Below are 12,068 nucleotides of genomic sequence, written 5' to 3'. Positions count from 1 at the left end.
TTTTAATTATTTTAGCCGTTGGATTTAAATTTTGGCCTTTAGATCTTTTTTTTACCATTAAATTTGATTATATTCGACCTCAGCCGTTGAATTGAATAAATATATAAATATAAAACTAAAAATTAAATAAATTAAAATGGATCGTTGGATCTCCAAGAATCATTTGAATTATGCTCGTGGGATCACCAAAAAAAGCCGTTGGACTCATGTCATGGGCCGACAGTAGCTCGACATCCCCACGTGGGTTGGCTAGCGAAGTTGAGGCGGGTTGGGTGAGTGCACGTGTGCTGGGCCATGGGCGCATCTGGGCTGGGCGAGTCCAGTCCACTCCCATTGTTCCACTCTCACACGTGGGGCCCACCACTAATTTTGGGTTAAATCTTGGGGGGAATTGATGTTTTTTTTTTTTAGTTCTAACACTTAATCTATTTTAGCACAAGGGTTGGAATGAAATGGTGGGAATAGAGGGGAAAATTTGAAACTTACTCCGAGGGTTGGAGTTGGTTTTAAAGTTTAAAATGACCCCACTTTGTTAGCATTTATTACCCCCCACCATCTTCCTTTTTGTTCACTTTTTGACATTTTTGTCTTTTGTATTAGTATTTTTTTTCTTCTCATATAACAAGATAGATAAGCATTTTTTGTTTTTGTTTTTATAGTAAACCTAATATAAGTTCAATTTTGTGAGCCATAATTAGAAATCGTCCACTTTAAGTTTTTGTTGAGATAGGTCCGATGGATTACATGTTAGTTTATTTTTATTTTCATAACAAATATACCCTAAAATTTATAAATTGTAGTAAATATGTAAATACACATAATACCTTAATTATAGGATTAATTGTTTTATAAAATTTACTGTCACATCCAAGCCCGCGCCCCCACCACATCCCAGGGATTGACTTCGCCGTAGCACGATATTGTCAGCTTTGGGCCCCGACCACGCCCTCACGGTTATGTTTCTAGGAACTCACACGAGAAATTCTCAGTGGGTCACCCATCATGGGAATACTCTCGCTCGAACTCGCTTAACTTCGAAATTCCGATGAAACTCGAAGCCAGTGAGCTCCTAAAAGATGTGAGATCTTACAATCCACCCCCTTTAGGGGCCCGACGTCCTCGTCGGCACACCTCCGGCTAGGAATTGGTTTTGATACCAAATTGTCACATCTCGGCCCGGGCCCCCACCACATCCCGGGCTCCACTCCACCGTAGCACGATTTTGTCCACTTTGGGCCTCGACCATGCCCTCACTAGGGATTGGCTCTGATACAAAATTGTCATATCCCAGCCCGGGCCCCCACCAACATCTCGGGCTCGACTCCGCCGTAGCACGATATTGTCCGCTTTGGGCCCCGACCACACCCTCACGATTTTGTTTCTGGGAACTCACACGAGAAATTCCTAGTGGGTCACCCATCATACGTAGAAATCACTTCATAACATATATGTAAAGGGACCAGGATCCTCTCCTGAGCTAAGGATGAGGATCCTCCTCATCAATGAGTGTGGGCCGTTGGATGAAAATCCAACGGCTACAAACAGGGGGTCCCTTTAAAGTTATAATAATTGTAGCCGTTGGATTTTTCATCCAACGGCCCACATCCCTTGATGAGGAGGATCCTCATCCTTAGCTCATGAGAGGACCCTGGTCCCTTTACATATATGTTATGAAGTGATTTCTACGTACGCCTTTTCTTTCCTTACACACTCGTGTAATGTGTTTATTATTTCTAGTCTTTGAACGAATCAAGGGAGAAGAAACAAAACTAAACAGAGGTATGTATTCTTTGTTTCTGGAAGATTTTAATTTTATGTTTGAATGGTAGTATGCATTCCTCTGTTCTACAATTATTGGCCTCATGCCCCAAATTATATTGGCCTTTAAATGAAAGTTCGTCTATCTTCACGCGCCTGATGACGTAACCTTGTTGATGTCACTTTGCAATTGTTGTTGTCATCAGCCAAAGTTAAGAAGGATTCATGTTTGACATAAGAACGAATTGGTTTCTCGTATGAATATCACATTTCATCAATTTGTGCACTACTTGACCTAGTGATTTATGAAACTGGTTAACTATTATAGCATGATTACATTATTCTTCTACATCCTCCGTTAATGTATGTTATTTGATATTTTCAATTCATTTGATCATCTTCAATGATGCAACTTTCATTTTAATATCTTTGAGTTGTATAGTTTGATTGTGTATATATGTTTCAATTTTTTAAGTGTCTATTATTAAGTACAACCTGCACTAATATTTTCTTTAATTAACCACTTAAGTCTAATATATAAATGGTATCTGGCTCAATGAACCTCAACTACAGAGTTCTATCATCAAAAGACTCCATGTAATTAGGAGTGAATTACTTATTTTTAATTTTTAAATTATTAGTATACTTTCCCAATGTGAAATGCCTCTCCACATTAGGGTTGGGCACAGGCTGGGCTGGGCCCAAATTTGAAGGGACCGAACCAGACCAGCATTTAAAAGAAAAGGGTCGGGCTGGGTACAACAAATTTCAATACAGGAACCGGACCTAACATGGTCCGTTTGAAACGGGCCAGGTCCACGGGTCCTTTTTTTTCGGGAGGGGGAAAAAACTGAATTTTTATACAGATTCACATATTGAAGTTGCAGTTGCACAGATTCACAGCTTAGTCAGAATAATTACATCACATAGCAGCACATCAGCAGCTGCACAGATTGAAGGAAAAAAAAAACAGCAACACAGCTGATTTTCTACATTAGCACATACAAATAACACCACAGAAAGCAATTCAGCTGTAGTTTCAATTCCTACCGACCTCATTCTACCAAACAACTCAAAGGTTTCTTCATGGCGGCCACAACGAGCATGACTTGACAATAATGATGTCCAAGTCACAGGGTTCGGCACAAACCCTTCTAAATTCATCCTGATAAACATCGCAGTCATAATTAAAGGCATAGCTAGAGACCATAGTATAACATGACCAATTTTCCCGTACATTACCAACAAGTTGTTGACAACATGAAGATGATTCTGAAAACCCATATGTATAACATGACCATGCACACTCCCTAATAACCAAAGGAAATGTAAACCCATCTCCCCAAACCCCCAGTTTACGCATTTTGTCATATAGTTGGAGTACTTCTTCATAAAACCCATGAGAGACATACAAATCCAATTTACACTCAAATCCAGTTTACATAATCTAATTAAAAATACCCAACAGAATATTCAAATTCAATTAAACAAAAGATTTGAAATTGGAACAGAATAAAAGTCAAGATTCAAGAACCCAACAAAATCCCTAAATCCCTAAAACATAATACCTTGAAATTGAAAAAGACAGTTAGTAGAGCTCGGCTTCCAGGCAAATCTGAGTCAAACAGAGGAGATGACTGATTCATTGTTTGGAGTTGTACGACTTCACCCACCCCGCCCTGCTTTGTATGTAAAATAATATGGACCCGCTTCGTACCCGTCCCAAACCATCAATACCTGCCCCTATCCACGGGCCCAGGACCCGTTTGCCCACCCCTACTCCACATCCTCTGATGTTGTATGGAGCCAACTTTATACACCAACCTCTATTTGGCTCCACTTGAGCAATCGGTGATGAATTAAAGGTTATGTCACAATACCACGGCAATGTCACGTGAGCTTGGTTTGTTAAATCAATTAGTTTTGTTCTTTAGACACTTGCCTGGAGAGACATAAAATAATTTTTTTTTGCCTATAGAGACATGTTTTCGAATAATTGTATGGATGGACAATTCAATGATTTGTTAGTTTTAGTTTATTTTTACTGTTGAATATTTGTTAGTTTATTGGGTTATCTTTTTTTTCTTTGTTGCCAAAATATCAAAATACTAAAAATAAAAATAAAAATAAACTCTTTCAGTTCCAGGTGGGACATGACAACTGTACGAAAAAACTACAAGAATACAAGTTTATGACTTATTATTTGCAGATACTAGTATTTTGCTCTATATTTTTCTCTCATCCCACATTGATTAAAACCAAATATAAGAAGGTGGATAGAAGAAATTAATCCAATTTGACTAAACGCGCTCCTCCTCACAAATATATAAAACAAAATTTAACTTTTTCGGGTGTACGTATTTGCATTTCTTGGATTAATAATTTTCTCTATTATCTAGATTGGATTTGATTGTTGTCATGTTTTCTCAATGCTTGGATTAACTTCTCTGTTAGCGAAGAATTGTTTATTGATGTGTCAGTGATCATCATCTTGTTGTCAGCAATTACGATTTGCAACAACAAACACATCAGCAATAAATGGAAGAAATCAGGGAAGATCCAGAAGACATCGAAAACCCTTGCATTCCGTTAGCAAATTCAATGAGTGAGGAGTTAGAGGGCTTGCCTCCGTTGTCCAATTTGGGTTGTATCTTCAGAATTCCTGAAGAACTACGGCGTGTAAATGAAAAGGCCTACACACCTCAAGTAGTCTCTATAGGTCCGCTTCACCACGGCAAGGAAGGCTTAAAAGACATGGAAGAACACAAGAGGAGGTATCTGCGGTATTTTTTGGATCGGACAAAGGTCCCCTTGGCAGATTATGTAACGAAAATAAAGGGCAGGGAAGCGGAATTGCGCAGTTGCTATGCGCAGACCATTGAGTTGAGCAGTGATGAATTTGTAAGAATCATTCTTGTGGATGCCGCGTTCATCATTGAGTTCTTATTGAGGTTCTTGGATCCGATCAAGCGGGATAGCAATGACCGCATCTTTCACAAACCATGGTTGGTAAATTCTGTATTACCTGACTTGCTTTTGCTTGAAAATCAGCTGCCTTTTTTCGTTCTTGAGGATCTCTTTGCCGCCGAGGAGAAGCCTTCAGTATTTGACCTCTCCTGCCAGTTCTGCAACGAATCAACGAGTTCATACGTGCAAAGAGACAATTCGAAATCTTCCCCTAGTTTAAAAGTAGATCATTTTGTTGATTTGATTAGAGCTTTAAATCTACCAACGGATGAGGAAGAGAGGGACAATCGAGGGTCGGTCAAAACTCTAGCTGTACCCAGCATGACGAAACTACACCAGGCTGGCATCAAGTTTAAGAAGCGATCAAACAAGAATCTATTTGCTATGTGTTTTAAAGACGGGATTTTGGAAATTCCAAATCTAATGATCGATGATAACACGGAGCTTGTACTCCGAAACCTTATTGCCTTTGAGCAATTCCGTTGCACTGAGGAAACCCGCCACTTCATTGACTATATCATCCTCATGGATTCTTTTGTCAACACCCCAAATGATGTGGACTTGCTTGTCAAGAATGGAATTGTTGAAACCATGCTTGGTGACAACAGTGAGGTGTCTACTCTGATTAACAGCCTTGGCAAAGGGGTTGTGTTTGAAAGAAAACATTTCTATTATGCTAAGCTTACAGAGGGCCTCAACAAGTACTACAAAAAGCCGTGGAACAAATGGAAGGGAGATCTGAGACAAAAATATTTCCACTCACCTTGGACAACTGTTTCTGTAATTGCTGCTACTTTGATCATCATACTCACTTTCATACAAACCTTATGTTCTTCTTCGCTGTGCAGACAAACGCTGTGTTCTTCTTCCCAATGCGCTCGACACTGAGTTTCCCATTTAATTTCTCCCTCTTCCTTCCCATTTAATTTCTAGTGTGCACTATATGTATTTTTTAATTTGCACTTGCTTGTCTATGCGTGAAATTTAAATAATATGTCTCCATTGTACTTAAAATAAAATAAATAATATGTTGAGGAAAAGTCTCATTGTAGCTTTTCACCATGGGAAAGAAGGCCACGGTGAGATTCATGAGTTTCATTTGACTGTCTCATCAATTTTTAATGTAGTGCTCACCAATTTCAAATTCAGGCAGCCCAAGTGACCAAATCTTATTGAAAAACCCAACCTAAATTATATATTAACACAAAAAGTAGGAAAGCTCACAAAATTTTGTTCTTTCCTTTAATTTCCCTATTCTTTCCTTTATCGCATTCTCCCTTCAAATATCTCCCAACCTTAATTTCGGTTCTCAAAAGTTTGTATATTTTTCGCTTCAAATAGACTTAACTAGCAATTTAGCCAGCACAATGCCGCAGGTTTTAAAACAGATTAAATGTGTGAAATATAGTAAATTTATCAAAATCTATTACATATGTTCAATATGGGAAAAAAAAGATGTTTGTAGAATATTTTACATAGAAAAGGTATCTTGGTTACTTTTGACGTTGTTCTCTATTGCCACTAAGTATTTCACTCTTCTTTCTTCTTCGTTTTCCTGTAAATGGGGTGTACATTTTTTAACATTACACCTTTCAAGTTCATATTATAACCCAAACAATGAACCAAGCAAAAACCACAACTTGGTGCCATCAACAAACAAACAAAAGGAAACCCAATTAAACCCACATCTTAGGTCAGGATTGTCAAATAATTTATAAATCGTCTATTTTATCACCAACATTACTTGTTTGAAATTTCATTTATTACATGTACGACTATATGCAATCCAAATCAGATTGTGATTTGGAAAATATCTGGATTCTTAAAAAGTTAAAGCAAAATATTTGCATTTAATTACCAACTAATCAACTATATGACAACAAATCAAAACAAATTACCAATTTTAATCAACTCAAATTTTGAATTCCATAAAAAAGATAATCAAAAGTAAATTCAGCAAAAGATGCTTATTAAAATTGTAAGTGAAACAGTTAGAGCAGTAAGCATAACACACCGGTCTGAGTTCTACCAATATCTTTTGAACCTTGACCGCTCTAACCTGCAACAAAACCAATTAACCAATAAAAATCACCCAAAAAAAAAAGAACCCAAATTCCACAATAAGCAAAAACAGTGAGAAAAATAGTGGATTCATTGAAGCCGTGGATTACGAAGTGAGTAGTAAGGATATCTTATGTCCTAGGAAGCTGCAAACTTAAGCACCAGACCAATGAAATGAAAAGACCAGACACCTCCAACATTTCCACTATTTTGCTGCATGAAAAGGGAAGGGAAGGATGGTATGCACCAAGTTATATAAATTAAGATTAGGGTTGAAGGTGACTGGCTGTACAAATGTTTCTCCCCCTCCAGATATATAATTCTGGCAAATGTTCAACAAAAATATATGATGAACTCATAACCCAAACATATCTAATACCATCATGAGATGAAAGAACAGAAAAGAAAATGTATATTTCATAAGAATTTGGTGGCTTCTGTTCTACATTACTGGATAATTGTGAAGAATTTCAAAGGTTTGTAACATTCTATAGTCGTGAGGGTTTCTTGATTTTCAACAATTGGTACATGAAGTTTTTTTCGTCCCAGAATCATAATTAAAGTGTTAATTTTGGAACAGTCTCATACATCCGTTAGTCTGGCTGTTAAGTCTTCCGTTAATTGATGACGTGGCGTTTATGTGGACAATGACTGGACGCCACATGTCATTAAGGGTCCATGTGGAAATTCAAAATTCAAAAAAAATAATTATTTAAAGAAAAGTTATTAAAAAAAAAAAAAAAAAGCAAAACCCAGATCATCTTCCCCAAATCCCGCCCCGGTGCCCACCCTCCCACCCCCATCACCTGCAACCACTTCCCTCCCCAAATCATATACAACTTTGATTGAGATCTGCTGATGAATTATATGCACAAAAGGGTACTCTTAATAAAGAGTAATGAAAAACATGTATTAATATTCTGGGAATTTGTCGAAGATCAAAATTCGAATTAAATATCAAGCAAGAAGAACAACTTTATCAACTGCTTTAATATGAACCAAAAGCACTTTCTGCTTTCAGCATGATCTGGAAGTTGCAATGCTATCTATGAAGCGTTTGAAACTCGTATTACAGGGTCCACAATGAATTTAACTATTAAAATACAGATCTTTTGGGGATAGTTTTCCGCCATGCTTCCGTAGAAATGAAAACTCAGAGCTTCTATTTGAAGCTAGTTAAAGTTAAAGAGATTATCATAATTCATTCAAATCTTTTAGTCCACGATCAAAAGAGCAAACGAACCCTTCATAGATTTTTAGGCAACATTCAATAATAAATAAAATTAAGAGGAAACCAAATAAAATACATTGGAGATTTTTAAGAACCAAAAACTCTGCAATCAAACAAAATATAATCTACACAAAATGTAGAGAGAGAGAGAAAGAGGAGAGTGAGGGGGCTTACCATCCTTCAAGGCAACCATAACTTTCAGATAAAATCACACAAAAAAAAGGTACAAATTTAACGAAAACTTGTGCACAACCCAGAAATTTAAAGGAAAAAAATCCACGAAAAATTAACTAAAACCCAATTATATTAAATCAAAAAATTGAAGCAGATCTTTGAGTGCAATAGATGCAGAAGGTACCTGAGGTTCTGAGGAATAGCTTGAGACCAACCTCGACGCCGATCTTCGCCGGAATCGTCACAAAAATGTCGGAAAACTCTGAGGAGTTTTCGAAAATCCTCGTCGAAACCCTAACGAATCGAGGCATGCGACTGGTTTTCTTGTTCCTAAGATGAAAGGGAGACGATTGGTGAAACGGTGAGGTCCGATTCGTCGGCTTTCGAACGGAAATATCTGGCCGTCGTCATTAGCTGAGGAACGGAGATAGGAGAAGGGAGAACGAAGGAAAGAAAAATATATAATATTCAGTAATATATACTTTGTAAAAATGATGGCATACCTGTAATAACTCAAACTTAACATGGGTAAATAGAAAATGAGCATCACAGAGTTACACCAGGCAGTAGTCAAGTTTAAAGTGGGATCAGCCAAAAAATAGCTTTTCATTCAGAGGTTCTTCAGTGTGACCGTCACATTAGATAGTATACCACGTGTTCCTATATAAATGATGGATTATGTGTGTTAAAAGGATATTCCACCAGTCCATTTCACTACAGCTTCCCACCAAAAAGTCCATGCCAGCATGAGAGCCCACAATGTCACCATACACCTACAAGATCACACTCATATTGGTTCATTTCTCCTCTTAAATATCCCAGGCTATGAACTGATTTTGGATGCTGAATGGCTCGAGTCACTCGGGTACATTGGGTGGCATTTCAGAAACAAAACAATGCTTTTCACAATGAATGACAAAACCTATACCCTACAAGGCCTCATTACAGCCCAACCCTCATTGCACCCATGCAACCTAGCCCAATTTAAACCTCAATATTCCCCACCTCCACTTACAGCCGATTATCCCACCAACAACTCCCATTTTTCTCCACCGCCCACGTCTCCTCCTAACCATGGATTTAAATATCGAAAATATCGGCGAAATATTTTCGTTTTTTTGACTTACCGATATTTTTAGAAGTATCCAATGAATTTTCTTCAAAATATCGCGATATTATCGATATTATCGCGATATATCTCGATATTTCTTATAATATCGCGATATTAGTTAAAATATCGCGATATTAGTCCAAAAATTCCTTAAAATTTGGAAAAGACTCGGTTTTGAGCATAAAGGGGTTCGAACCCCTCCCCCTTAACTTCTTAAGGCCTTAAGCACTGTACCACTTATGTTGTTATGATAATAAGCTACAATATTTATATATATGGTTTATTTTTACAAGAAACAAATTTGCACATATTCCAAATTTTTTGTGGTATTATATTTTAAATTGTGTCAATTAATTACTTAGTCAATGGCAAGTGGTTTTTAATTTTTCTATTTTTTATTTGGTCAAGGGCTGGAAAAAATTCCGGAAAATCCCAAACCAAACCGAAAAAGTCCCAAACCCAAACCGAAAAATCCCAAACCAAAACCATCCTGAAGTTCGGGAATCCCATCCCGAAAAATACCGAAATTTTTGATATGGGATTGGTTTCCAAATCCCATTTGTTTGGTAATCCCGAAAAATACCGAAGTATTCGGTTTCCTATTGACTTTTGGGTTTTGGTTCTTGAAAACCATTGCCATAGTTGGTAACTACTCTTCAAAATACACTCACTCTACACATAGAGATGATGAAGATATTGAAAATTTTGAACCTCATAGGAACTCTATGTGGTACTAAGCCACTCATGTATCTTACCATGCAATGTATAAAGTGTAAAATATTGTACTAATTCATTATATATAAATGATTATGGTGTGTTTAGACTTCTTTCATTAATTTCTACATATTTTCTATAGTCACAATGTTTGTCAGCTCGCTATATAATCAACTTGATAATGTTAAATCCATCATGCAATGCATTTCCTTCCAATTTTTTGTGATAAACTAATAGATAATTGACTAAATAAACATCCTGCAAAGTTTCAATAAAAATTTCCAAGTTTTTCTTACAATTTCTGTGGTTTCCATGTAATTTTTATCGATATCGATATTATCCCGATATTTCCATCGATATTTCCGTGTTTTCGGACTACCAATATTTCCGATATTACCGATATTTTCTTCCTTGCTCCTAACAACCTCACTACCCCACCACAGTCTTGTCCAACGACAATGATTACCACACCACACCTTTTTCCCACCGACACCTCTTTTTTTAGGACAAGGATTGTCTACCCTCTTATTTTTGGTGCCCTTCCATGCCCTCCTGTTTGTGTGGTCACGGTTAAGCCACGTCAACATTTTATATTACTATTTACTTTTATCTTATTATTTCTATAAAAAAATAATATAAAATATTAACGTGATTTAATCGTGACCACACAAAACAGGAGAGCATGGAAGGGCACCAAAAATAAGAGGGTAGACAATCCTTGTCCCTTTTTTTAACCCACCCACTAATATCCATCCCGCAATACTATTCCTTTTATCAATACTCCCACCTTTTCACCACTCTTCTCAGACTCCCACCTCAGAGTCAAGTCAACCATAAAATACCCCTGCTTCCCAATACATAACCCATCAACGTACGCCCATATCGTTACCCACTCTCAGAAAGCAGAAAGAACTTCTCGACTCTGGAGTCATTCGCAATAGCAACAATCCATTTTCTTCCCCATTTCTCTTGGTCAAAAATAAAGGCAAGCTTGAAACAAAAGTATTTGAACACACGTTGGGCAATGATTTCTGTCTTTGCAGCTGGTTTTCTCATCGAACTCACTATCATACAAACAGCGTGTTCTATTATCTCTGTCATTAATTAAGTATCAATCCTTAATTCGCCATTTTTTCCCTATCCTTTACGTAGTATTTGCTTGTTTTATTTGTTTGTCTGGTTTGTCCGTAGTGAGATTCATCTTTGTATTGTAGACATTTGTAAACCCCGTTGCTAATAAGAGCTGTACGGTTTGTTTTAGGGTTTGTGCTTATTTCTGCTTAATTTCTCATCTATAAAGTATTCTGTCAAAAGAGTTGTTAGAATTTCACATGCAGGTAGCTAGACCCATTGCAAAAGACACAACTATATATGGACAAACTTTCACATCAGTATGTATAATACGAAAGCTTTCTTATGTACCGTACGTTCTCTTACGAAGATTTTCCTCTTGTTCCTGAAAATAATTAGCATTATATTTTCTACTCTTATGCATCTGACCACATGAAAAAACTTTAGTACAACAATAACGTTAGTGGGTTAGACAATTAGTTGTTAAGGTAAAGAGGAGTCGGTGAAGATCTAACCCACATAATTGTTGAAAATATGCTTGGTGACAAAAATGAGGTGTCTACTCTGGTTAACAACCTTGGCAAAGGTGTTGTGTTGGACAAAGAAAGATTTTATTTTGCTACTCTTCCAAAGGAGCTAAACAACTACTAACAAAAGCCGTGGAACAAATGGAAGGCAAATCTGAAGCAAAAATATTTCCACACGCCTTGGACAACTATTTCTGTCATTACCAATATTATTATCATCATACTCATACTAACGGTGTGTTCAATTATTTCCGATGTGCTCACAAAGCATCAACACTAAGTTAGGTACTCCTTAGTTTCCCATTTAATTCCTCCATCTTCTTTCCCATTTAATTTCTATTATGCACTATATGTACTTGTTAATTTGCAGTAGCTTGTCTATGCGTGAGATTAATGACCATATTGGTGTGCATATCTCAATTAGAGAAGTGCATGGTAAAATGTGGTCTCTTAA

General features: G+C 37.0%; 1 protein-coding gene and 1 long non-coding RNA gene across 2 annotated transcripts; one reads left to right on the top strand and one right to left on the bottom strand.

Annotated features, from left to right (window-relative positions):
• Positions 1–1,682: 1,682 nt before the first annotated feature.
• LOC139187437 (UPF0481 protein At3g47200-like) lies at positions 1,683–5,823 on the top strand. The gene has a single exon (XM_070813480.1). It carries the CDS (start codon positions 4,297–4,299, stop codon positions 5,611–5,613), a length of 1,317 nt encoding a protein of 438 aa, XP_070669581.1. The 5' UTR covers positions 1,683–4,296; the 3' UTR covers positions 5,614–5,823.
• A 788-nt stretch (positions 5,824–6,611) lies between these two features.
• Positions 6,612–9,089, bottom strand: LOC114821483 (uncharacterized). The gene is made up of 2 exons (XR_003768827.2): positions 8,376–9,089; positions 6,612–6,784 (listed from the first exon to the last, which is right to left on the bottom strand). It is a non-coding gene; the product is annotated as an uncharacterized lncRNA (long non-coding RNA).
• Between the last annotated feature and the right edge of the window lie 2,979 nt (positions 9,090–12,068).

This window comes from Malus domestica, chromosome 15, assembly GCF_042453785.1.
Source record: "Malus domestica chromosome 15, GDT2T_hap1".
Taxonomy (NCBI): domain Eukaryota; kingdom Viridiplantae; phylum Streptophyta; class Magnoliopsida; order Rosales; family Rosaceae; genus Malus; species Malus domestica.
This window is presented reverse-complemented; position numbering and strand designations above follow the sequence as displayed.

Coding starts and splice junctions, on each gene's coding strand:
- LOC139187437 (XM_070813480.1), top strand. CDS start 4,297: ATGGAAGAAATCAGGGAAGATCCAGAAGACATCGAAAACCCTTGCATT.